Raw genomic sequence first — 24015 nt, forward strand, 5'->3', positions numbered from 1 at the left:
TCCGTATCCTCCGCGTAGTGTCGTCGTAATCGATTTGTTTTTATTTCAAACAAATCCAAGGCATGTTTATACCATTATTTTATCTTCAATCAAGTCACATTATTATTTTAAAACATCATATGTGCGTGAATCATGAAGCAAAACCGAATTTATGTCAAGACATTTTCGAAAAAACATGGTGCAGATTTTTTGGTTTCCTCTATGCCTTCACTGGTTGGCTTTTTTTATAGTTTCAGGGTTTGGCTCGATTTCCAGGGGATCAAGGCTACATCTAGGCTTGTATTAGGATGTGTTAGGGAGGTTATGGTCCATAGGTTTGAGTCCCTTCGCCGCAAGCAAGATGAAATGGACAGCAACTCCCATAGTGCACTTTTTGTGTCTCGAATTGCATGGTTTCTTGCCTAAGGTGTGGGTTTTGATCTTGGCTGCCCTAGGGGCTGTAGACATGGTTAGAATTACTCCTTGACATGTCTAAGACGTGATCAAAATGCCCTTTCATGGCTTGGTTAACGTCCCCATCGGTTTTTAAAACAAACAAGAACAACGCCCCATCGACTTTACATTTTTTCTGGTTTTTGTTGTGTGTGTTGAGTTTCGAATTTATGGTGTTAGGTTGGTTGTGGTTGACTTCTAGCCCTTAGCCATGACTCATACAACACCTTATCATGTCTAGCATGGACCATGGCTAACCTCATAACCATTGGATCCTTCATTTGACAGCAAAACAAGCAACACCCCCCATGCTGTCATGTGTGTTCTCGGGTGAAGCTTGGGATCGTTGTATGGGTGGGCTTGGATTGTGGTTGGCCTAGGGCCCTTAGCCATGGTTCAAACTATACCTTAGGATGTCGGTAAGAGGCTCTGGTCGGTGGGTCAAGCCCCAATGACCAATAGCCTCATAAACAACGCATGGAAGCGCGGCCGCTGCTACTGTATTTTGTTGTACAGTAGGTTTGGCTTGTTATTCGTGATATATGCATGCTGAGTCTTCAGACTCACTAGATTTGATTGTTGTAGGTACTGATGAGGTCGGGGACCAGTGAGCGAGCTTGGGTCGGCAGTAGTAGGAACCCGAGGACCTCATTTTCAGCACTTACTATTTTTATTCCAAACTCAGTTTTTTTATTTTGTTGAATTATTTTAAGTTGTTATTTTGAAAACATTATTTACTTCCGCTGCTACTTTAAACATTGAATCTTTTTATCAGTGTATTTTATGAATGAGGCATTTTATTTATTTAAAGAGAAAATTTTAAATTATTCCGCAAATTTCAAGTACGAAAACACGGGCCTCTACAGAAGAAGTTTCTTGGGTCATCTTGTAATGCCCGAGATTTTATTTTGTTAATTCGAGATTATTGATTTATGAATTGTTGCGATTAGAAGGACCGCGCGGAGACAAGAGTTGAAAAAGCATGTTCTATGTGCGAGGACAGACACCTCGCACATATGCGCGAGAAGAGGCACGCATATGCGCGAGCAAGGCAAAAGAACTCGCGCATATGCGCGAGCATGTCAAATTTTCAAGTGCCGAGACAGTAGGTCTCGCGCATATGCGCGGGGACGGGGCACGCATATGCGCGAGAAGATAAATTGTTATGCGCCGAGACAGTAGGTCTCGGGCATATGCGCTAGTGAAGGTCGCGCATATGCGCGAGACGTGCTGAACAAAGAAGCAACCACATGTCCTATTATGCAACTTGATATGTAAATAAATGTTCATTGTCTTAAGAATTCAGGAAGAACCGAGAAGTATTCTCAGAAATCCTCAACCTCTTTCAACGCTTAGATTTTTGGTTTGGCAAGATCTAACCATTTTAATTGCTATCCAAACATAATTCCGTGATCTTCTCGTCAAGAGCTTCAACGAGATGTAAGTTTTATTCAATTCCTGTATGGTTTTAAATTGAGGTGTTGGTGAAATCAGGAATTGAGTGCTATCATATGTTTTTGAGATATTAGAGATTGTAGAATCAAAAGAATGGACCGTATATGCAATTGTTATCACTTTTCCAGATTATGGTTGAATGAGATTGTGCAACTTTTGATATTGTGAGTTGTACTTGTCATTGATTATGAGTTATGATTGGTATCTTGTTATTGCGTTGACGGTTATATCGAGAGTGCGCCGTTATGCCGTTGGAATCTAGATAAATTGAGTATTGATCATAGCAAGCCTTGAGTTGAAATGTATATGATGGGGTGCTCTTGAATGTCATTACCAATTAGTAGTGAAAGCTTCGAATTCAAGACTTCAACATCGTCAGATCGACGAAAACAAAGGTACAAATCAATGTTAACCGGGAGATATGACTCGAGTAAGAGATAACTTGAGTTTCGTAAAATCACATACTTATTTGTTATTGTTTTAATACCTTTTTATTTCTTGAATGTGTATGCTTATTCTATTGATTTATAGAAAAGCAGAGAATAGAAGATAGATATCGAGAAAGAGTCTTTGGAAGAGGTGCCAAGACACTGGATGTTTGGTTTATATCGATGTGCTTAGGAGTAGATCGACTCCTATTGCAGAGATTCGATATAATGTGCCAAAACTCCGAGAACTGGGATCCCTAGACTAGAAAAGAGTCAAGTCAGAGATTAAGAGTCAAAGATTTTGATTTACAGTTTTATATCGATTCATGTCTTTCAGATTATGATACATGTTCTGATAACTATTATATGCTTTTGTATATATTTATATGAAATGCATGTATACGTTGTTTATACTAGGAATTATATTCTCACCATAGTTATCCGGCTGTTGTTGTGTTTGTATGTGTGCATGACAACAGGTGGGACATGATCAGCGTCGAGAAGAGGATGGGAGATCGAGATTAGAGTGGAGATCCGGGCTTAGAAATAGAGCTGTTGTTCAACACATGACTTGTAGTTGATAAACACTGGTATGTTATTGTTTTATTTTGTAAAAAACTTGTACTATGGATCTTGATGTAGATATTGCTTTTAATCTTGTAAATGAAATAAGATTGATTATCATATATTGCGCACTTATGTATTTTTTTTTAAAAATTTAGACCCATACAATTAATTGATCCATTTAATCCCAAAGACGATTTAAGAAGAGGAATTAGGTTCGGGTTCCCACACCAGAGCTGTATGTTCCTTAGACTGGGATAGAAGCGAGTGAGCGGGGTAGACTGAGTTTTCTTTCTTGCTTCTATGGTGCTAGCATGCGATTGATTATGATGTTGAGTTACATATATTATATGCTAATATCACAACATGTTTTACTGCTTTAAATACATGTTTACCTAATTATCTTAATTGATTGCAAAACGTGTATTACCGGAGTGAATCAGATACGATTCTTGATCAGCAGTAAGATGATCAGAGGAGGACTGAAACAGATTTGTTAGATTGGATTACTAATCCATTTGATAATCAGATATGCCTCCTCGATGAATATCAGAACAGGGTAGTAACTCAAATAATCCGATGGATGTGACAGCGACACCGATAGAAACACTGCTGAAGAGATTTCAGTCGTTTAAACCACCGACTCTGAAGGGCACTGAGACGTCAGTTGCCTGTGAGAGCTGGCTTGATGATATTGAGATGTTGTTTGACTCACTTGATTATACAGATGAGCGTAGAGTCAGACTGATTGGGCACCAGTTGCATGATGTTGCGAAGAATTGGGGGCTCACGACCAAGAGAGCTTTGGAGCATCAAGGTACGGTTATTACTTGGAAGATTTTTAAGACTGAATTTTTTCAAAGATTTTTCCCTGTATTGATTGATACGGGTGCATCGCATACTTTTATTTCTGAAATATTTGCATTGATGCATGATTTGTCTGTTGAGTCATTATCTGCTGTAGTATATGTCTCTTCACCTTTGGGGAGAGGTCTAATATCCAATCTTGATGAACGGTACGGTTTAAGATTTAATATGTTTATTGACTCCTTGGTTAAGTTTAAGTATAGTTTTAATGTTAAGAGTTTCGATTTATGGTTTATAGTATTGTTGATTATAGATGATGTGTAGTTATGTTGTAGCGTCGTTACGATTTAATTCATGATAATTTGTATGTTGAGCCAATTGGTATGAGGCCAATTGGAGTGGTTAGATGAGATATAGAGGTTCAACTTTCTTGTTGAGAGTGTTGCCAAATTATGAGGAGAAGAGACGTTGCGATTCGATTTTTAGTTTCTACGTATACTGTTGGCTATAGAGGAGAGTGCACCCGCGCCAAGAAAGCTTCCGCACCTGCGGTGAGTTGATAGTAGGGACGCTGCACCCACGCTAGAAAAGACACCGCACCTGCGGTGGTTGGGCAGAAGCAATACCGCACCCGCGGTCCATTATGCAGCACACCTGCGGTCGTTCGTTTGGAATTTTCGGAAGTGGTACAGACTTCCTAGCGCACCCGCGGTAAGAAGGCTAGCGCACCCGCGGTCAGTGAATAGTAAAGTCGTATTTTCGAGATTTAAGTGATATAATACAAGAGTTGCCTCAATTTTCTTCATTCTTTCCCAATTCTCTCGGTTCTTCAGCTCATGGGAAGCTAGGGTTCTCATTTACTTTCTTTTATTTCTTTGATTCTAGCATCTTGTTGGGTTCTTGAAGTTAGAACAAGAACATTTTGGGTTCAAGGAGCTAAGGTAATCTTGTGGCTTTATTTATTTCTTGGTTTATGGTGTTGGGGGAAATTATGAGATTATTGATTGTGTTGGTTTTATGGGTTTTATGGTATGGGTTTGTGATTATTAAGTTGTTGATGGTTCAATACATGGTTTATTGTTCTAGGATTTGTACCAAGATATTAGAATCAAGGTTTCCATTGGTTGTAAGTTGAATTCATTCCTTGTGCTCACATGAAGTATATGTATTGTATTTCAATGGTTTTAACATGCCATTCCCTTCCATTTGATTCATGTTATGTATTGATACACTTTGTTGTATATTAGAGGCATTTGTATGTCTCAATTATGTCAAAGGGAATGCAAAAGAGGAGAGTCTTCAAAGTGTTCGTTTTAATGCCCAAGAGACAGTTCAAATGATTTATTGGATTGATAAATAGATAGTCAGAGATTGCATGCAATTAGTTGATCAACGACCATAGGCTTATATCCCAAAAGAATAATCGATTTATATCGATGGGATATAGGTATACAGACAGAGATACTATTTAGATATCAATCCATCAGAGAAAAGAGAAATACCATCATTATTGTTCATGTTCTACTATATTATTCATGTATTAAGAGTTAGATGGTATTTAATGATTTCAAAGTCATATTTTACAGAGTATGATATGTATACATCGCTATGTAAGAGTTTCACTTGCTGAGTTTTATACTCATTCCAGTTATTTCATGTGTTGCAGATAAGAGTGACGAGCCGGGACGTTGATTGGGGCCGAAGTCATATGTACAGAGATGGAAGGAAGAAAGATATCTTGTTGGCCTATTGACATGAACAAAATGATATTTTGTATTTTGATTCAACACCTTGTTGATCCCTTATATACTTTTGGTTGTAAATATATTGGGATTATATTCATGTCAAGAAATTATTTTTAAATCCTTCATTCCTCTAAGTAAAATTTAAATTTCCCTTTTATTTTATTAAAATCAGTCAAGGGTGTTACATTTAGTGGTATCAAAGCAACGTTCTTCGGACCAATGCATATGACTTCGTCTACTTTCAACGGTCCGGGTATGTCTTCTTCTACATCTATTTATTGTTATCGGTTGATATGTATTGTGTGAGCACATTGTCGGATTTAATGCCTCCTAAGAGAAAGGCTTCAGAGGGTGAGGATAGCTCCTCATCGAGAGTTGTCGATGAGTTCGGCAAATTACTGAAAGAGCAAGCCAAGGTTCACAGTGAGCAGATTCAACAATTGCTCCCTTTGCAAGGTTCAAGTCAAGGTAGAGGCCAAGGGAGAGACCAAGTGGTTCAAGCAGTTGGGACTGATGGGATCTTTACTGCTTTTAAGAGGATGGATCCGCCTGAGTTTGCTAGAAGCACTGATCCATTGGTAGCTGTAGAGTGGATTAAAGCACTTGAGGTGATATTTGATCATCTCAAATATGAAGACAAGGACAGAGTTGGTTGTGCAGTATTCATGCTAGTCAAAGCTGCACGTATTTGGTGGAATGCTACCAAGGTAAGTGTTGATGTTCCGGCATTTAATTGGCAAGATTTCACGGATCTTTTCTACGACAAGTATTTCTCGGATGCACTTCAAGCTCAGAAGGAGACTGAGTTTTTGGAGCTTAGACAAGGAAGTATGAATGTTGATGAGTACATTTTGAAGTTTGAGGAAGGCCGTCTGTTTGCCCCTTATATTTCCTCGATGACAAAGACAAGGGTGCTCATTTCATTAGAGGACTTCGAGCAGAGATCAGGAGGGACATCAATATGTCTAAGGAAGTGACATTCAAAGAGATCGTGGCTAAAGCATTGTTAGCCCAGCAAGATGAAAAAGATATTGCTAGAGAGAGACAGGCGAGGCAGCAGGCTATTGCTCAAAGGGGTCAAGGCTCGAGCCAAAGAGGGAAAGGTAGTTTCAAAGGGAATGGCAAGATAGAGTTGAGTTCTAAAGCACTGACAGTTCCATCTGATCCAGAGAAGCCGTTGTGTCCCAAGTGCAGTAGTTATCACAGTGGAGAGTGTAGATTTGGTACTCCTACGTGCTACCGATGTGGTACTGCAAAACATATCGCCAAGGACTGTCCGAGAAGATCGAGTAAAGAGAAGGTGCAGGGTCGCATCTTCACCATGACGAAGGAAGGTATCAACCCTGATTCTTCTATGATCTCTAGCACTATCTTAATTTCAGGCAGAGTAGCTACGACATTGATTGATACAGGTGCTACTCATTCTTTTATATCCGAACTATTTTTGAGATCTTTGGGTTTAGTTCCTTCTATTCTTCCCCTTCAGTTTAATGTTGTATTACCTTCTGGGGATGTGTTGTGCCCACGTCTATTTTGTATGTGTGTTCTTGTCAAACAGATGAACGAGTGGTTTATGCCGATTTGATTGTTATTCCGATGGTTGCGTTTGATATTATACTTGGCATGGATTGGCTATCGAATTACCGTGCAGCGATTGATTGTGTTGCCAAGACGGTGAAATTTTCAGATGATGGAAATAAGGAAGTTATGCTCGTCAGTGCAGGTACTTCGTTGGTTCTTCCTTTTATTTCGTGTCTTGATGCTAAGAAGTTGTTGTTCAGAGGTTGTGATGGGTTTTTGGCTTCGATTGTTGATATGGATAGAATTGTGAAGTTGAGTATTGATGATATTGATGTTGTGAGAGAGTTCCCTGATGTATTTGAGGATGATGTGCCGGGTTTACCGCCGGACAGAGATGTAGAGTTTGTGATCGATCTAGTTCCGGGGACGGTTCCTATTTCCAAAGCTCCGTACAGAATGGCCCCAACAGAGATGAAAGAATTGAAGACACAATTGCAGGATCTTTTGGATAAAGGTTTTATTCGGCCGAGTTCTTCGCCTTGGGGAGCTCCGGTTCTTTTCGTCAAGAAGAAAGACGGGTCTTTGCGGCTGTGCATTGACTACAGAGAAATCAACAAAGTGACGATTAAGAATAAATATCCATTGCCACGGATAGACGACCTTTTTGACCAACTGCAGGGGGATATAGTGTTTTCGAAGATTGATCTGCGATCTGGCTATTATCAGTTGAAAGTTAGAGAGTCTGATATCCATAAGACGGCGTTTCGGACAGGTATGGTCATTACGAATTTCTTGCGATGTCATTCGGTTTGACTAATGCTCCTTCAGTTTTTGTGGATCTTATGAACCGGGTGTTCAAGCCGTATTTGGATAGCTTTGTCAATGTTTTCATCGACGATATATTGATTTATTCCAAGACCAGAGAGCTTCATGCAGAGCACCTCAGAGTTGTTCTTCAATTGTTGAGAGAGAAAAGGCTGTATGCTAAATTGAAGAAATGCTAGTTCTGGTTGGAGCAGATTTCTTTCTTAGGCCATGTTGTCTCGAAGGATGGTTTAGCTGTAGGTCCAGCGAAAATCAAGGCGATACAGAATTGGCCTATCCCTACCACTGTATCAGAGGTACGCAGTTTTCTTGGTTTGGCGGGTTATTATCGTCGTTTTATTTCAGATTTTTCCAAGATTGCCCTGCCATTAACCAATCTAACGAGGAAGACTGTGAAGTTTGAGTGGTCCAATGAATGCCAAAGGGGATTCCAGGAGTTGAAGGATAAGTTGACGATAGCTCCGGTACTTGCATTGCCCAGTGGTACAGAGGAATTTGTTGTTTATACTGATGCGTCGAAGAAGGGCCTTGGTGCAGTGCTGATGCAGCGTGGAAAAGTTATTGCCTATGCTTCTCGTCAATTTAAAGATTATGAGAAAAATTATCCTGCGCATGATCTGGAATTGGCAGCTGTGGTTTTCACCTTAAAAATGTGGAGACATTATTTATATGGCGAAAAGTGTGAAATTTTCACGGATCACAAGAGTTTCAGGTATTTGTTTTCTCAGAAAGAACTCAGTATGCGACAGAGACGGTGTTTAGAACTTCTCAAAGATTATGATGTGACGATTAGTTACCACCTAAGGAAGGCGAATGTTGTAGCGGATGCATTGAGCCGTAAGTCAAGTTCCTATTTGAGTTCTATGATCCAGAAGCCGTTCTTGTTAGACTTGCAACGAGAAGAGATAGCTTTGGTGGTTCAGGGAACTATCGCTCGCTTTTCAGCGTTGATCATTCGGGCTACATTGACGGACATGATCAGTAGAGAGCAGGCCATTGATGCACAGTTGACAGAGATGAGAACTAGAGCAGAAGAGAGAGGTAATTCAGAGTTTGGGATTAATAGAGATGGTTTGAGGACATTCAGAGGCCGTATATGCATTCCTACTAGTGATGATATTCGGCGAGACGTCTTGACAGAAGCACATACCGCACCATACTCGATACATCCAGGTAGTACCAAGATGTATCAGGATCTTCGTAGACTCTATTGGTGGCCAGGTATGAAGAAGGATATTGCCATGTTTATTTCTCAGTGTCTAACCTTTCAGCAGGTAAAAATCGAGCACCATAGACCTGCTGGGACATTGTAGTCATTGCCGATTCCTCAATGAAAATGGGAGCACATTACAATGGACTTCGTGATTGGTCTTCCTAGAATGCAGAAAGGCTATAACTCTATTTGGGCTATCGTTGATCGATTGACCAAGTCAGTGCATTTTCTCCCAGTCAAGACAACGTATTCCATGAACCAGTATGCCGAAGAGTACATAGCAGAGATTGTTAGACTTCATGGTGTTCCTGTGTCGATTGTGTCTGATCGTGACCCTAGATTTACTTCAGAGTTTTGGAAGAGTTTACACAGAGCCTTGGGTACACGGTTAGCATTCAGTACAACATATCATCCTCAGAGCGACGGTCGATCAGAGAGAGTTATTCAGATTTTGGAGGATATGCTCAGAGCTTGTACTATCGACTATCCTGGCAGCTGGGATTCCAATTTGCCTTTGGTTGAGTTCACGTACAATAATAGCTACCAGGCTGTCAGAGCAAGTCAGGTAGAGGCTAGAGGACGTCGATGTGGTTAGAGATTTCCTTGGTGTTTTCCTTGATGATGTTTATGGCATCCCATTGGACAAAGAGGTGGACTTTTCTATTGAGCTCATGCCAATCACAGTGCCGATCTCTAAGGCACCCTACCGTTTAGCACCTGCAGAGATGAAGTAGCTGAAAGATCAGATTCAAGATCTGCTAGATAAGTGTTTCATTTGCCCTAGCTTGTCCCCTTGGGGAGCGCCGGTTCTGTTTGTAAAGAAAAAGGATTGCAATATGCTTCTTTGCATTGATTACAGAGAGCTGAACATAGTCACAGTCAAGAACAAATATCAATTGCCGAAGATCGAGGATTTATTTGATCAGCTTCAGGGAGCTTCGGTATTCTCAAAGATAAATCTCCGATCTGGATACCATCAGCTGAAGGTTAGAGAATCTGACGTGCATAAGACAACCTTCCGAACGCGTTATGGGCACTATGAGTTTATGGTGATGCCCTTTAGTTTGACGAATACGCCAACAATCTTCATGGATATCATGAATTGCGTGTTTTAGCCATATTTGGATTAGTTCGTCATAGTTTTCATTTACTATATCCTGATCTATTCGTGGAGCAGAGAGGAGCACAGTCAGGATCTGAGGACAGTACTGCAGAATTTACAAGACAGGCGGCTGTATGCCAAGTTCAATAAGTTCGACTTCTGGCTAGACAGACTGGAATTCTTGGGCCACATTGTATCTCAGGATGGCATAGAGTTCTACCCCAGTAAAGTTGAGGCAGTAAGATATTTTCCAGTGCTTAAGAGCGTGGCAGAGATCCGTAGCTTCTTGAGATTGGCTGGATATTACAGGAAGTTTATTCAAGGATTCTGATGCAAACATGGACGTCCCAAGGAAAGCATGGGATCCTTTGCAGTTGCCGGAGGGACCAATCACGAGGGGTCGACTAAAGAGATTCAAGGAGGCGCTACAAGGAGTCATGAGCAAGCCGGAAGAGGTCGTGACGCATGGGAGTACGTTTGGAGGCCAACGGAATGTCATTCAAGCATTGTTGGAGAAACCCGAGGCTACACGGACGTATACACGGACCTGCACACGGGGTCCGTGTCCTTTACAAGCTGGGATGAGTTTTTACAGTGGCTCCACGGACCTGGAGACGGACCCAGGCACGGGGTCCGTGCCCTTTTTATTGACAAATACAGTGCCTACACGGACCCGTACACGGAGGTGAGCACGGGGTCCATGTCCCTTGATCCAGACTGAAGATTAGTACAGTATGTACACGGACCCAGACACGGAGGTCTGCACGGGGTCCGTGCCTAGTGTTTTCTGCGCGACAAAATTACCTTTTTTAGAGTTTTATTTTGTTAGGAAACTAGATTTCTTGATATCTTTTGATATATTGACTATGTTGGACGAAAAATTACACACAATACACATAATATTTTGAGTTTATCAAAACTTTTGAGAATTTTCTCTCAACTTTTCAAAGCCAAGCTTTGTTAAATCAAAATCAAACTTATCAAAGTTTTTAACTTTGTGGCGTTTGTCGATCGTTGCTTGTGCGGATTGTCGTAGGCAAAGTTCTTCGAAGGTTCGTATAGTTTTCGATTTTTTATCCTCGTGTTTATTTGTTGCTAAACTCTTGCTAGTTTAGAGGTGAATATCACACAATACTTGATTCAAAAGATCGGGAAAAACACACGAATCTTAATATCGTAATTGAATAGAGGGTGCGATTTATTTTTAATCGTGTTTGCTATTTATTCGTGTCAAGATTCATATCATTTGGTATCAGAGCTTTAGGTTAATTGAATTCAAGTGAGTTTATCAATTGTTCTTTCCGCAGATCTAATTATTATTTAATTTCGCTTTCAGATCTGTTTGTTCTATCGTTCTTCGTATTTTTTCGTGAATCTGTGATACACGTAATTTTGAGTCCTTTTTTTCTTTTGAATTTTCGGAATTCAAAAAAAAAAAAAAAAAAAAAGAGTACAAAAAATTCCGAAAATTCACCATTATTTCTTTTTGATATATTGTTCTATTGTCTTCATAGAGTCATATTCAATTGTCTCACACAGTCAAAAAAAAAATATATATTTATATTCGAATTGCTTGTCTACACAGTCCAAGTGAGTCGGTCGCATTTGTTCACAAGTTTGAAACTTGATTGTTTGATTTACTCAAAACACAAAGCTTGAAGCTCTTGAAAGAACTCTCAAATTTAAGTGATATTACTTGAGTGTGAGTGTTATTTCTTTGGAGTGACTAGTGAGTATTTGTTGTGAGCAAAAAAAAAATACGAGAGGAGAGACGAGTGAATTTCTTTGGAGTGACTAGTGAGTATTTGTGTGAGCAAACAAAATTGTGAGAAAAGACGAGTGACTTTCTTTGGAGTGACCGTGAGCATTTGGGTGAGGATTATTTTTTTCTACTAACCTTTTCTTGCAGGTACAAATTTGAAATTAAATGGAGAGGGGGGTAGGAGATAGTTCGAATTCGGGGGTGTCTAAGGCCCAACTAGATGCGTTGTTTTGGGATTTTAGTAGGGTGATGACGACCCAAATGGAGTCGTTGAATGAGAGGTTGGATAAACTTGACGTTAGTGTTAGTGGGGGTAAACCTAAGCCTAGGGATTTGGGTAGAGATGACGAGGAGTATGATCTAGGAGGAGGCGATGAGAGTCAAAATGAGAATTGGGGTAGGAATGGAAGAGATAGGGGATTTGGTAGAGGAAGAAGGGAAGACATGCGGGGTAGATATGAGGAGACTAGGGAAGATGGTCACATGGGTAGTATTAAGATGAAAATCCCTTCATTCCATGGGAAATCTGACCCGGAGGCGTACCTAGAATTGGAAAAGAGGGTAGAGTTCGTATTTGCATGTCACCACTACTCCGAACAAAAGAAGGTGAGGTTGGCGGTGGTTGAATTCTTAGACTATGCTCTCATTTGGTGGGATCAATTAGTGACCACTAAAAGAAAGTATAATGAGAGACCTATTGAATCTTGGGATGAGATGAAGAGTGTAATGAGGAAGAGGTTTGTGCCTAACCACTATTATAGGGAGATATTTAAGAGGTTACAAACTTTGAGGCAAGGGTTGAAGAGTGTTGAGGACTACTATAAGGAGATGGAAGTACTCATGATTAGGGCAAATACTGAGGAGGATAATGAAGCAACTATGGCTCGTTTTCTTTGTGATTTGAACAAGGAGATCCAAGATCAAGTGGAGCTTCGGCACTACTTAGATCTAGACGAGATGGTGCAAATGGCCATAAAGGTGGAGCAACAACTCAAGAGGCGAGGAGTTGGCCGCACCAATCAAACCGGAGGTGCATCATCGACGTGGAGATCCAATATGGGGAAGCGTGAGGAGAACAAAGTGGTGGCCAAGCCCAAATTTGAGACCAAACAAGAGGCGCCTAAGCAAGGAGTCCAAGGTAAATCTGAAACTCCTTCTAATCGCTCTAGAGATGTTAGATGTTTTAGGTGTCAAGGGATGGGTCATATTTCTAGTGATTGTCCTAATAAGAGGGTGATGATCTTGAATGATTATGGTGAATATGAATCTCAAAGTGAGGGAGATGGCGAGGGTAGTGATGATGATATGCCTGCGTTGGAGGATCCCGATGAGGGATATGGGGCGGTTGTAGGAGAAGCGCTAGTGACTAGGCGAATCATGAGTGCCCAAGTCAAGAATGAGGAGGCTAGCCAAAGGGAGAATTTGTTCCACACTAGATGTTTTGTGAATGGTAGGGTTTGCAATGTCATCATAGATGGAGGGAGTTGCACTAATGTGGCTAGTGTTGAGTTGGTGGAAAAATTAGGATTGCCTACAATAAAACATCCTCAACCATATAGGCTTCAATGGTTGAATGATTGTGCGGAGGTGAGAGTGAATAGGCAAGTTCTAGTGTCCTTTTCAATTGGGAAGTATGTGGATGAGGTTTTGTGTGACATGGTACCTATGCATGCTTGTCATATATTGTTGGGTAGGCCATGGCAATTTGATAGGCGAGTGACTCACGATGGGTTCAAAAATAAGTACTCATTTGTCTTGAAAAAAGAAACTGTTGTCTTACTTCCATTGTCCCCAAAGCAAGTATTGGAGGACCACTTGAAAAAAAAAAGAGAGAGAGGAGGCCGAAAAAAAGAGTGAATTAAAAAGTGAGATGGCCCCTGAAAATAAAATTGAAGTGGCTGAAAAAAAGAGAGTTGAAAAGAGTGAGATAGCCACACAAACAAAAAAAGAGAGGAAAGAAAATGAGGGAAAATAAAAAGAGAGGAAAGAGGCCAAAAAGAAATCATATATGGCCCAAAAGGGTGAGTTGAAACAATTATTGCACACACATGAACCACTTGTGTTAATTCTTTACAAGGAGATTCTCCTTAACACCAGTGATATAGCCGGATCCCTTCCGAGCATTGTTATTTCACTATTGCAGGAATTTGACAATGTATTTCCGGAGGAGCTACCTCAAGGCTTGCCACCATTGAGGGGGATTGAGCACCAAATTAATTTGGTGCCCGGGAGTGCCTTGCCAAACCGTCCAGCTTATAGGAGCAATCCGGAGGAGACTAAGGAGCTGCAACGACAGGTAAGTGAGCTATTAGATAAGGGGTTTGTGCGTGAGTCCATATCACCTTGTGCGGTGCCTGTTTTGCTAGTCCCTAAGAAAGATGGCTCATGGCGTATGTGTGTCGATTGTAGGGCAATCAATAACATAACTATTAAGTATAGGCATCCCATACCTAGACTAGATGATATGTTAGATGAATTACATGGTTTTTGCATTTTTAGCAAAATTGACTTGAAGAGTGGGTATCACCAAATTAGGATGAGAGAAGGTGATGAGTGGAAAACTGCTTTTAAAACTAAATACGGGTTGTATGAGTGGATGGTTATGCCTTTTGGCTTAACTAATGCACCTAGCACCTTTATGAGGTTAATGAATCATGTTTTGCGTGCACACATAGGAAAATTTGTTGTTGTTTATTTTGATGATATCCTAGTGTATAGCAGAAACTTGGATGAGCATGTTAGCCACTTGAGGCTTGTTTTAATCACATTAAGAGCTGAAAATTTGTATGCTAACTTGAAGAAATGTGATTTTTGTACTAGCAAACTTGTCTTCCTTGGTTTTGTGGTAAGTTCACAGGGTATACAAGTTGATGAAGACAAGGTAAGTGCTATTCGGGATTGGCCAACGCCTACTAATGTTGGTCAAGTTCGAAGTTTTCATGGTCTTGCAAGCTTCTATAGGAGGTTTGTCAAGGATTTTAGCACATTGGCGGCACCGATGATGGCGGTAATCAAGAAAAACGTTCCATTCTCTTGGGGCGAGGAGCAAGAGAAGTCCTTTAACCTTATTAAGCAAAATTTGATTAATGCTCCTTTACTTGTTTTACCTGATTTTTCTAACACCTTTGAAATTGAATGTGATGCTTCAGGTGTAGGTATTGGTGGCGTGTTGATGCAAGGAGGAAGGCCGGTGGCGTACTTCAGTGAAAAGCTCAATGGGGCAGCGCTTAACTATCCCACGTACGATAAGGAGTTCTACGCACTTGTGAGGACCCTAGAGACGTGGCAGCACTACTTGAGGCCTAAGGAATTTGTGATCCATACGGACCATGAATCTCTAAAGCACCTTAAGGGTCAACAAAAGCTGAACAAGCGGCATGCCATGTGGGTGGCGTTCATAGAAACATTCCCCTACATTATCAAGTACAAACAAGGTAAGGAAAACATAGTGGCCGACGCACTATCACGGAGGTATGTGCTTTTCTCTACTTTGGAATCTAAAATATTGGGGTTTGAACTTGTTAAAGAGTTGTATGTGCTAGATGATGATTTTAAGGAAGTGTTTGAAACTTGTATGCATGGGCCACATGATAAATTCTACGTGCATAAAGGTTTCTTGTTTAGAGAGGATAGAATGTGCATTCCCAAGTCATCGATTCGTGAATTACTTGTTCGGGAGGCACATGGGGGTGGCCTAATGGGACACTTTGGGGTGGCTAAGACTTTAAGTGCATTGCATGAACATTTTTATTGGCCACACATGAAGCGTGATGTTGAGCGTATTTGTGAGAAGTGCATAACTTGTAGACAAGCTAAGTCTAGGACACTACCACATGGATTATATACACCACTTCCCGTCCCTAGTGAACCTTGGGTTGATATCTCTATGGACTTTGTTTTGGGGTTACCTAGGACAAAGAAGGGGAGGGACTCTATATTTGTTGTTGTGGATAGGTTTTCTAAAATGGCACACTTTATTGCTTGTCACAAGACGGATGATGCATCTAACATTGCGGACCTATTCTTTAGAGAAGTCGTTAGGCTGCATGGCATGCCTAGGACCATTGTGTCGGACCGTGATGTTAAATTCCTAAGTTACTTTTGGAAAACACTGTGGGCTAAACTTGGCACTAAATTACTGTTTTCTACGACCTGTCATCCTCAAACTGATGGTCAAACTGAGGTAGTTAATAGGACGTTAGGAACTTTATTACGTGCTATACTCAAGAAGAACTTAAAGAATTGGGAGAATTGCTTGCCTTTTGTTGAATTTGCTTATAATCGTTGTGTGCATTCTACTACTAACTATTCACCATTTGAAATTGTATACGGTTTTAATCCTTTGACTCCGTTGGATTTGATGTCTTTACCTGTGAGTGAAAGGTTAAACATGGATGGCAAAAAGAAGGCTGAATTTGTTAGGGGGTTGCATGAAAAGGCCAAAGCCAACATTGAGAGGAAAAATGAGCAATATGCCAAGCAAGCCAACAAAGGGAAAAAGAAGGTGGTATTCGAGAAGGGCGATTGGGTGTGGCTACACTTGAGGAAGGAGAGGTTTCCGGAGAAGCGACGCTCAAAGCTACTACCTAGGGGCGATGGACCATTCCAAGTTCTAGAGAGGATCAATGACAATGCCTACAAACTCGACTTGCCAGGTGAGTATAATGTTAGCTCTACTTTTAATGTTAGTGACTTGTCGTTGTTTGATGTAGGTGACGAGCAAGATTTGAGGACAAATCTTTTTCAAGAAGGGGAGGATGATGCAAACATGGACGTCCCAAGGAAAGCATGGGATCCTTTGCAGTTGTCGGAGGGACCAATCACGAGGGGTCGACTAAAGAGATTCAAGGAGGCGCTACAAGGAGTCATGAGCAAGCCGGAAGAGGTCGTGATGCATGGGAGTACGTTTGGAGGCCAACGGAATGTCATTCAAGCATTGTTGGAGAAACCCGAGGCTACACGGAGTATACACGGACCTGCACACGGGGTCCGTGTCCTTTACAAGCTGGGATGAGTTTTTACAGTGGCTCCACGGACCTGGAGACGGACCCAGGCACGGGGTCCGTGCCCTTTGTTATTGACAAATACAGTGCCTACACGGACCCGTACACGGAGGTGAGCACGGGGTCCGTGTCCCTTGATCCAGACTGAAGATTAGTACAGTATGTACACGGACCCAGACACGGAGGTCTGCATGGGGTCCGTGCCTAGTGTTTTCTGCGCGACAAAATTACCTTTTTTAGAGTTTTATTTTGTTAAGAAACTAGATTTCTTGATATCTTTTGATATATTGACTATGTTGGACGAAAAATTACACACAATACACATAATATTTTGAGTTTATCAAAACTTTTGAGAATTTTCTCTCAACTTTTCAAAGCCAAGCTTTGTTAAATCAAAATCAAACTTATCAAAGTTTTTAACTTTGTGGCGTTTGTCGATCGTTGCTTGTGCGGATTGTCGTAGGCAAAGTTCTTCGAAGGTTCGTATAGTTTTCGATTGTTTATCCTCGTGTTTATTTGTTGCTAAACTCTTGCTAGTTTAGAGGTGAATATCACACAATACTTGATTCAAAAGATCAAGAAAAACACACGAATCTTAATATCGTAATTGAATAGAGGGTGCGATTTATTTTTAATCGTGTTTGCTATTTATTCGTGTCAAGATTCATATCAGATTCTCTTCTATTGCGGTGCCTATGACCGCCCTGACAAAGAGGAGTGATAAGTTTATCTGGGGATATGAGTTTCAGGAGAGCTTTGACAGGTTGAAACAGGCATTGACCACTGCACCAGTTCTAGCTATGCCATTAGGGTAAGGAGAGTTTGTGGTTTATACAATTGCTTCGAAGCTCGGTTTGGGCGCATTTCCGATGTAGCATGACAAAATTATAGTCTATGCGTCCAGAAAACTGAAGGTCCATGAGAAGAATTATCCGACTCATGAACTCGAGCTAGAAGCAGTGGTATTTTCTCTGAATATTCGGAGACACTATCTGTATGGGGAGAATTGCAGGATTTTCACTGATCACAAGAGCCTGAAGTACTTGTTCACACAGAAAGAGCTGAACATGAGATGGCGGAGATGGCTAGACCTAGTGAAAGATTATGATTGTGACATTAGCTACCATCGAGGTAAGGCTAATGTAGTTCCAGATGCCTTGAGCAGGAAGGCTGCAGTTACCGTTCAACTATCAGTACAAAGACCGTTGCAGGGAGAGATTCAGCGGTTTGAGCTTGCAGTTTATGCTAGGGGCAGTGCCACTAATCTTCTACCCTGATAGTGCAGCTGACAATGAGAGACGGAATTCGGGTAGGGCAAACTTCTGACGAGCAGTTGCAGAATAAAGGATGAGTCTAAGGTCCAGAGGCTGTATTTACTTGTGGATGATATAGTCAGATATGGGGACTGACTGTGTGTTCCTAGCAGTGATTCCATGAGAGCAGATATCTTGAGTGAGGCCCACAACACCCCATATTCCATCCATCCAGGGAGTACGATGATGTATAAGAATCTTCAGTCTTTTTATTGGTGGTCGGGCATGAAGCGGGATATTCCGCGTTTCAACTCCGAGTGTTTGAATGAGAGACCTGTAGAAAGCTGAGACCACTCCCTATTCCCGAAGGGAAATGAGAGAATATCACTATGGACTTTGTGACAGGACTTACAAGGACCACTGGTGGGTATAATGCCATTTGGGTGATAGTCGATCGGCTCACCAAGTCAGCACACTTTTTAGACGTTCACCATGACTCAGTATGCAGAGCTGTACATCAAAGAGATAGTTAGGCTGTATGAGATACCAGTGTCCATTGTGTCAGACAAGGGTCCGAGATTCATGTCTTCTTTCTAGAAGAGTCTACATCGAGCATTGGTTTCCAAGCTGTTATTCAGTACAGCCTTCTATCCTCAGACTGACGCAGTCAGAAAGGGTGATTCAGATTCTGGAGGACCTACTCAGAGCTTGCTATCGACTTCCAGGGCAGGGGTGGGAGCCAAATTTACCCTTTGTGGAGTTCATGTACAACAATAGCTACCAGGAGTCTATCGGTATGCCTTCCTATGAGGCATTGTACGGGAGGAAGTGTAGGTGCCCGATGTATTGGGATGAGGTAGGAGAGAGAGCAGAGTTGGGGCTGGATATTGTCAGTCAGACTGCAAAGTTAGTGGTCAAGATCCGAGATAGGATGAAGACCGCTCAGAGCCGACAAAAGAGTTACGCAGACCAGTGGCGCAGAGATCTTGATTTTTCCGTAGGGGATCATGTGTTTGTGAAGGTCTCACCGATGAAGGGTGTGATGAGATTTGGGAAGAACATCAAGCTTAGTCCTAGATTCATCGGAGAGTTGGGAAACTCGCCTACAGAGTTGCTTTACCGCCGAATCCGGCAGGAGTTCATAATGTGTTTCATGTCTCCATGCTGCAGAATTACATGTAAAATCCTTTGCATGTGCTGAATTATGAGCCTCTGCAATTGACATCGAACCTGTCTTACAAGGAGAGACCCACTCAGATATTGGATAGGCAGGAAATGAGGCTCTGGAACAAGGTGATCCACATGGTCAAAGTCAAGTGGTTGAATCATTCCGATGAGGAGGCTACTTTGGAGACGAAAACCGAGATGAGGTGTCGCTACCCGTAGTTATTCATTACGTTTTAAATTTCGAGGACGAAATTCAATTTAAGGGGGTGAGAATTGTAAGGTCTATAAAATTCGAATGACGTAACCTGACTGCATGCAATCTAGGGTTTTATTTAAAATATGTGTTTAAAAATTTTTATATATTTTTATTTCATGTGCATTGCATGGATATGTGTTATTTCATGATTATTTTGAAGTTTCATGCATTAGGGATTTAAGTTGCATTTTGCGCTCGAACGAGTCACCGAGACCGGGGATAATTAGGAAAATTATTTTGGTTGAATAATTGATTATAATTATTTAATATGAGGTATTTTTAAGGTTATTTTTGAAAAATGGGCCTATGTGAGTATTTTAACTCGCTGGTTCATATTTTTAACCGAGTCGGATGACTTTTTGGGGGCTTGACTAATATTTTCAAAAACTTATCTAAACAAAATATTTTTTGGTAGTGTTATTGGGCTTGTTGGGTTTGTTTCCATGCTTAATGGGCTCAAAATCCCTAGCGAAAGGATTAGATTTCCAGGGTGCATGGGGCTGATTCCTTGGGTTGGTTCAGTCCAATAGGGTCCTAGGGTGGTCTAGGAGATGTTGGTTAGGAGCTGGTCCGTTCGGTCTTGAGTTAGTGGCGAAATTATAGAGGGTAGTGCACCTAGAGTTTTTGAATGGGAGTTGGCTTAAAATTCCAGCAGCTTGGGCTTCGTTTTCATGGGTTTAGAGGCTGGTAGGATGTATTTTAGGCATGGTTTGAGTTTGCGAAAAATTTGATTAAGTTTCGGGTCGAGTCGGGTTAAAACCGAGATCCCGGTCCAAGTTTTTAAACGAATCAGTTAAGTTTTGAAACGGACTCGAGTTTACGTCTAAGACACACTTTTAAATATTTTTTGGGATGTTTTAAGAAGTTTGGCAAGCTTCGGGTAAAAATTTTAAGGTCCAGGGGTAAAATGGTCATTTTGAGTTTCCAGGGACAAAATGGTCATTTTGCACCCGAGGTGAGTTTTTATTCCTGACAGCGCCCTGAGCAAAAATTTATCATGTTTTTAAATGTTTATGCATCATGTATATGATTTTTATGTAATTATGAAAAATATGGTGCATGATTTGTTTCAAGGAAAATTTACGTTTATGCATTTTTTTATTAAGTGGTGAACATGATGACACGTTTTGAAGGATGAGATTTGATTGTGACTAACACAATTATATGAGATATTATAAGCTGCGGCCAAGGCTTAGGAGACGGGTAATGCTGTCGCTGATGTCCCCGCCGCCAGGTACCGCGGTTTTTAGATGGATCCATCGAATAGAGCTGATACGAAAGTCACAACTAATGAACTGAATTTGATTGAAAATATGTATACGTATATGATGATATGTTGAGTCATATTTTGACACGTTATTATTTTAAACACCACGTTTATGTCCATGCTTTTAAGTTCATGAAATGTATGTTGATTACGGTATTTTCACTGCTTTTTGCTACATATATGTACTTGCTATTAGCGGTGCAGGTGTGTTGAGTCTTTAGACTTACTAGGCGTATTTGATGTAGTTTAGAATTTAGATGAGAAGATTGGAGGTGCCGAACTCTGAGTATGTAGGGTTGGATGTACGAGCACGATCTGAGGACCATACTTTTCCGCTCATCATGTTTTTATGAGTTTTAAGCAGACATGATCATTTTTACACGTTTTCCTTTATGATACGCTGTTGACTATTAGGATCTTACTTGTTTTGTTTTATTCATGCATGATTGAGGGCCGAGTTGGAAATTTTTACATTACAATATTTTTTTTGTCGTTCGTTTACGATTAAATTTGAAATGGCATATTTCTCAGCAGGGTTGCATGCATGCAAATTATTTAAAGGTTTATTTTTTAAAATGTGAGCTCTTTAAAAAAAAAAAAAAGCCTTCCACATTTTAAATTAGTAGATGTTTCAGTTGGTATCAGAGCCAGGGTCCTGTATAGGGTTGTGCCACCGCCAGCTACTACCGCTCAATCTTCAAACCTCAAGTCTGTAAGCTTTTATGATTTAAATATTTTAAATGATTTGCTGTTATCACCTGCTTGATTACATGAGCAATGATTTACATTACATGTTTAAATGCTTTCACGATTTAAGGATTTTTGTTTTACAAAAAATAAAATAACTGGATTAAATTGCATGATGGGCTACGTTTTAAAATTGGAATGCATTCAGATATCATGCCTCTCAGACGTGACCCAAGTGCAGATAGACAAGACGATATTCCTGGAGGCGACGGAGGCCCTCCACCACAATCACTGCCTATGGATGCAAACACCCGTGTTCTAGAGGGTATGGCTAGGCTACTGGAGCAGGTACAGCAGGCTCCACACCTTAGGAGGATGTTTACGAGCAGTTTAGACGACTTAACCTGAGGGAGTTTGGGGGCACTACTGATCCATTCTCGGAAGAGGGAAGGATTCGATCACTGGAGTTGCATTTTGAGTACCTGAAGACAAGAGATGGCGATCGGGCCAGGTGCGCCATTTACATGCTGAGGGATGATGCATCCTTTTGGTGAGAGGGAGCCGCTCATGCAGTGGACTTGTCTACTCTCACCTGGGACAGATTCAAGGATATTTTCTATGGGAAGTACTTTTCAGCTGACGTCAGGGGCCGCCTAACGAGGGAGTTCATAAGTCTCCGACAGGGGGACTTATCTGTAGCGGAGTTTATCCACAATTTTGATAGGGTATGCCATTTTGTACCCATGATAGCTAGAGATGCCGCCCAAAAGCTGAGGCATTTCTTGGACGAACTGAGACCCACCCTTCGCTGTGACGTCATGCTTATGAGGCCGGCATGTTATGATGAGGCCACCGCCTATGCTTTTCAGGCAGAGCAGGCTCTGCGGGACATATACTTTGAGATGCAGAAGAAGCGGCTTCAGACTCAGTCCAGCTCCCTTGCTCCCAGCCGCAGAAGAAACAGTATTCAGGGCCACCGAAGCAATAGGGGCAGCAGAAGCCCTAGGGCGAATTAGGAGGCACCAACAGCAGAGACCTCATCAGGCCCCAGGGGCGCTAAAGCAAGAGGGCGAACAGCCTTGCAGTCAGTGCAACAGGTTCCATTTCGGCGAATTCGGGTGGGGAACATTTAAATGCTTCATATGTGGACAAGAGGGCCATAAAGTAGCAGACTGCCCTAGTAACAAGGGTCCCACTACTGGCCGAGCATATGTGATGCATGCTGAGGAGGCCGAGGCAGAGCCAGACTCGACGCTGATTACTGGTAACCCTTATGTTTAAGATTTTAAATTATCGCTCGATTGCATGGGTTATACGGTTTTTATGAATTATTGTTGGATTGATAACTTAGAAGGACTTAGGATGCATGATCTACCTAGTTGGGATTAAGAATTTAATTGTTTAATTGAGAATTTTATGGACCCAATTGCAATAACTGATAATTTGAGTACCTAATTGCTGAAATTGAGATTGCGGGGGACTCTTTTCGAAACTTCTGGATTTTTGGGAGATTTAATTCTAAATTTTTTCAAGAGTTATGCGATTGTTTTGGGGTTAGAATTCAAAATTTTAAAAGGGTCATTTTGCAAATTTTTAAAACTTTAAGGGATAAACTACAATTTCTGACTTTTTGAGGAATACTTGGGTTAATTCAGTAATTTTTTGAGTATTTTGGGATAATTGCTGTAAGGAAATTCTTAAGTTTCAACGTGATTAGATTTGATGGTATGTTTTATCACAGGGAGGATATATATTTCAGTTGTAGCCACGCATGCCTTGTTAGATTCAGGGGCTATACATTCATTTATATCCGAATCTTTCGTCAAGAGACTAGGAATCATACCAATAATGATGAATTCAGGGTTCTGAGTATCGATCCATCCGGGGTTCAGATGTTCACTTCTCATATAGTGAAGAGATTGGAGCTTCGGTTACAGAAATATACGGTGCAGGAAGATCTGATAGTGCCACCGTTGACGGAGTTCGACATTATTCTGGGTATGGATTGGCTTTCGTTGAATGGAGTTTTCATAGAATTTCGACAGAGGTCGGTGTATGTCAGACCTCCCAGAGGGAAACCATTTATTTTTTAGGCTGCCAGGCACCAGCAAATGCCACACGTCATTTTCCGCCTGTATGTGAGGAAGCTTATGAAAAGAGGCTGTCAGGCATTCTTAGCCATCATTGTATCAGTGACAGAGCCAGTCAGTCAGAGGCTTGAGTGTGGGGACCCGAGTGCTAAATCATCTTCTTCAGTCTTTGGGACTAATTGGATCAATTATGTATGCTACTTTGATAAAAAAAATTATAATATCAAAACATTACTAATCAAAAGTATACAAGCTTACAACTAGTTAAGTTTCTTTATTATACAAGATCAATTGTAAAGTCTACAACACATGATCAACTTACAAACTTATTCCAAATTACAAGTCACATAACAAGTGTTTGTTTTCCATCACTACAAGTCTAGGGATAAACCACCAGTTTCATATCTAAGCCCGGATCACCAAGCTAATCCTCACTCG

At 41.0% G+C, this 24015-nt stretch overlaps 2 protein-coding genes across 2 annotated transcripts; both read left to right on the forward strand.

Moving 5' to 3' along the window:
• Positions 1-3458: 3458 nt before the first annotated feature.
• LOC140817924 (uncharacterized) lies at positions 3459-10423 on the forward strand. Its single transcript, XM_073177715.1, has 7 exons — positions 3459-3696; positions 4572-4627; positions 6139-6342; positions 6447-6731; positions 7631-7724; positions 8666-8818; positions 10131-10423. The coding sequence occupies exons 1-7, from the start codon at positions 3459-3461 to the stop codon at positions 10421-10423; spliced, it is 1323 nt and encodes a 440-aa protein (XP_073033816.1).
• Positions 10424-12265: 1842 nt separating this feature from the next.
• Positions 12266-23708, forward strand: LOC140817925 (uncharacterized). Its single transcript, XM_073177716.1, has 11 exons — positions 12266-13707; positions 13838-14150; positions 14229-15799; positions 16160-16509; positions 16567-16657; positions 17531-17668; positions 18768-19288; positions 21696-21835; positions 22045-22450; positions 23205-23212; positions 23349-23708. Exons 1-11 carry the CDS (start codon positions 12299-12301, stop codon positions 23706-23708), a joined length of 5307 nt encoding a protein of 1768 aa, XP_073033817.1. The 5' UTR covers positions 12266-12298.
• Positions 23709-24015: the final 307 nt, after the last annotated feature.

The sequence above is a fragment of the Primulina eburnea genome, chromosome 17, assembly GCF_022965805.1.
Source record: "Primulina eburnea isolate SZY01 chromosome 17, ASM2296580v1, whole genome shotgun sequence".
In the NCBI taxonomy this organism is placed as follows: Eukaryota; Viridiplantae; Streptophyta; class Magnoliopsida; order Lamiales; family Gesneriaceae; genus Primulina; species Primulina eburnea.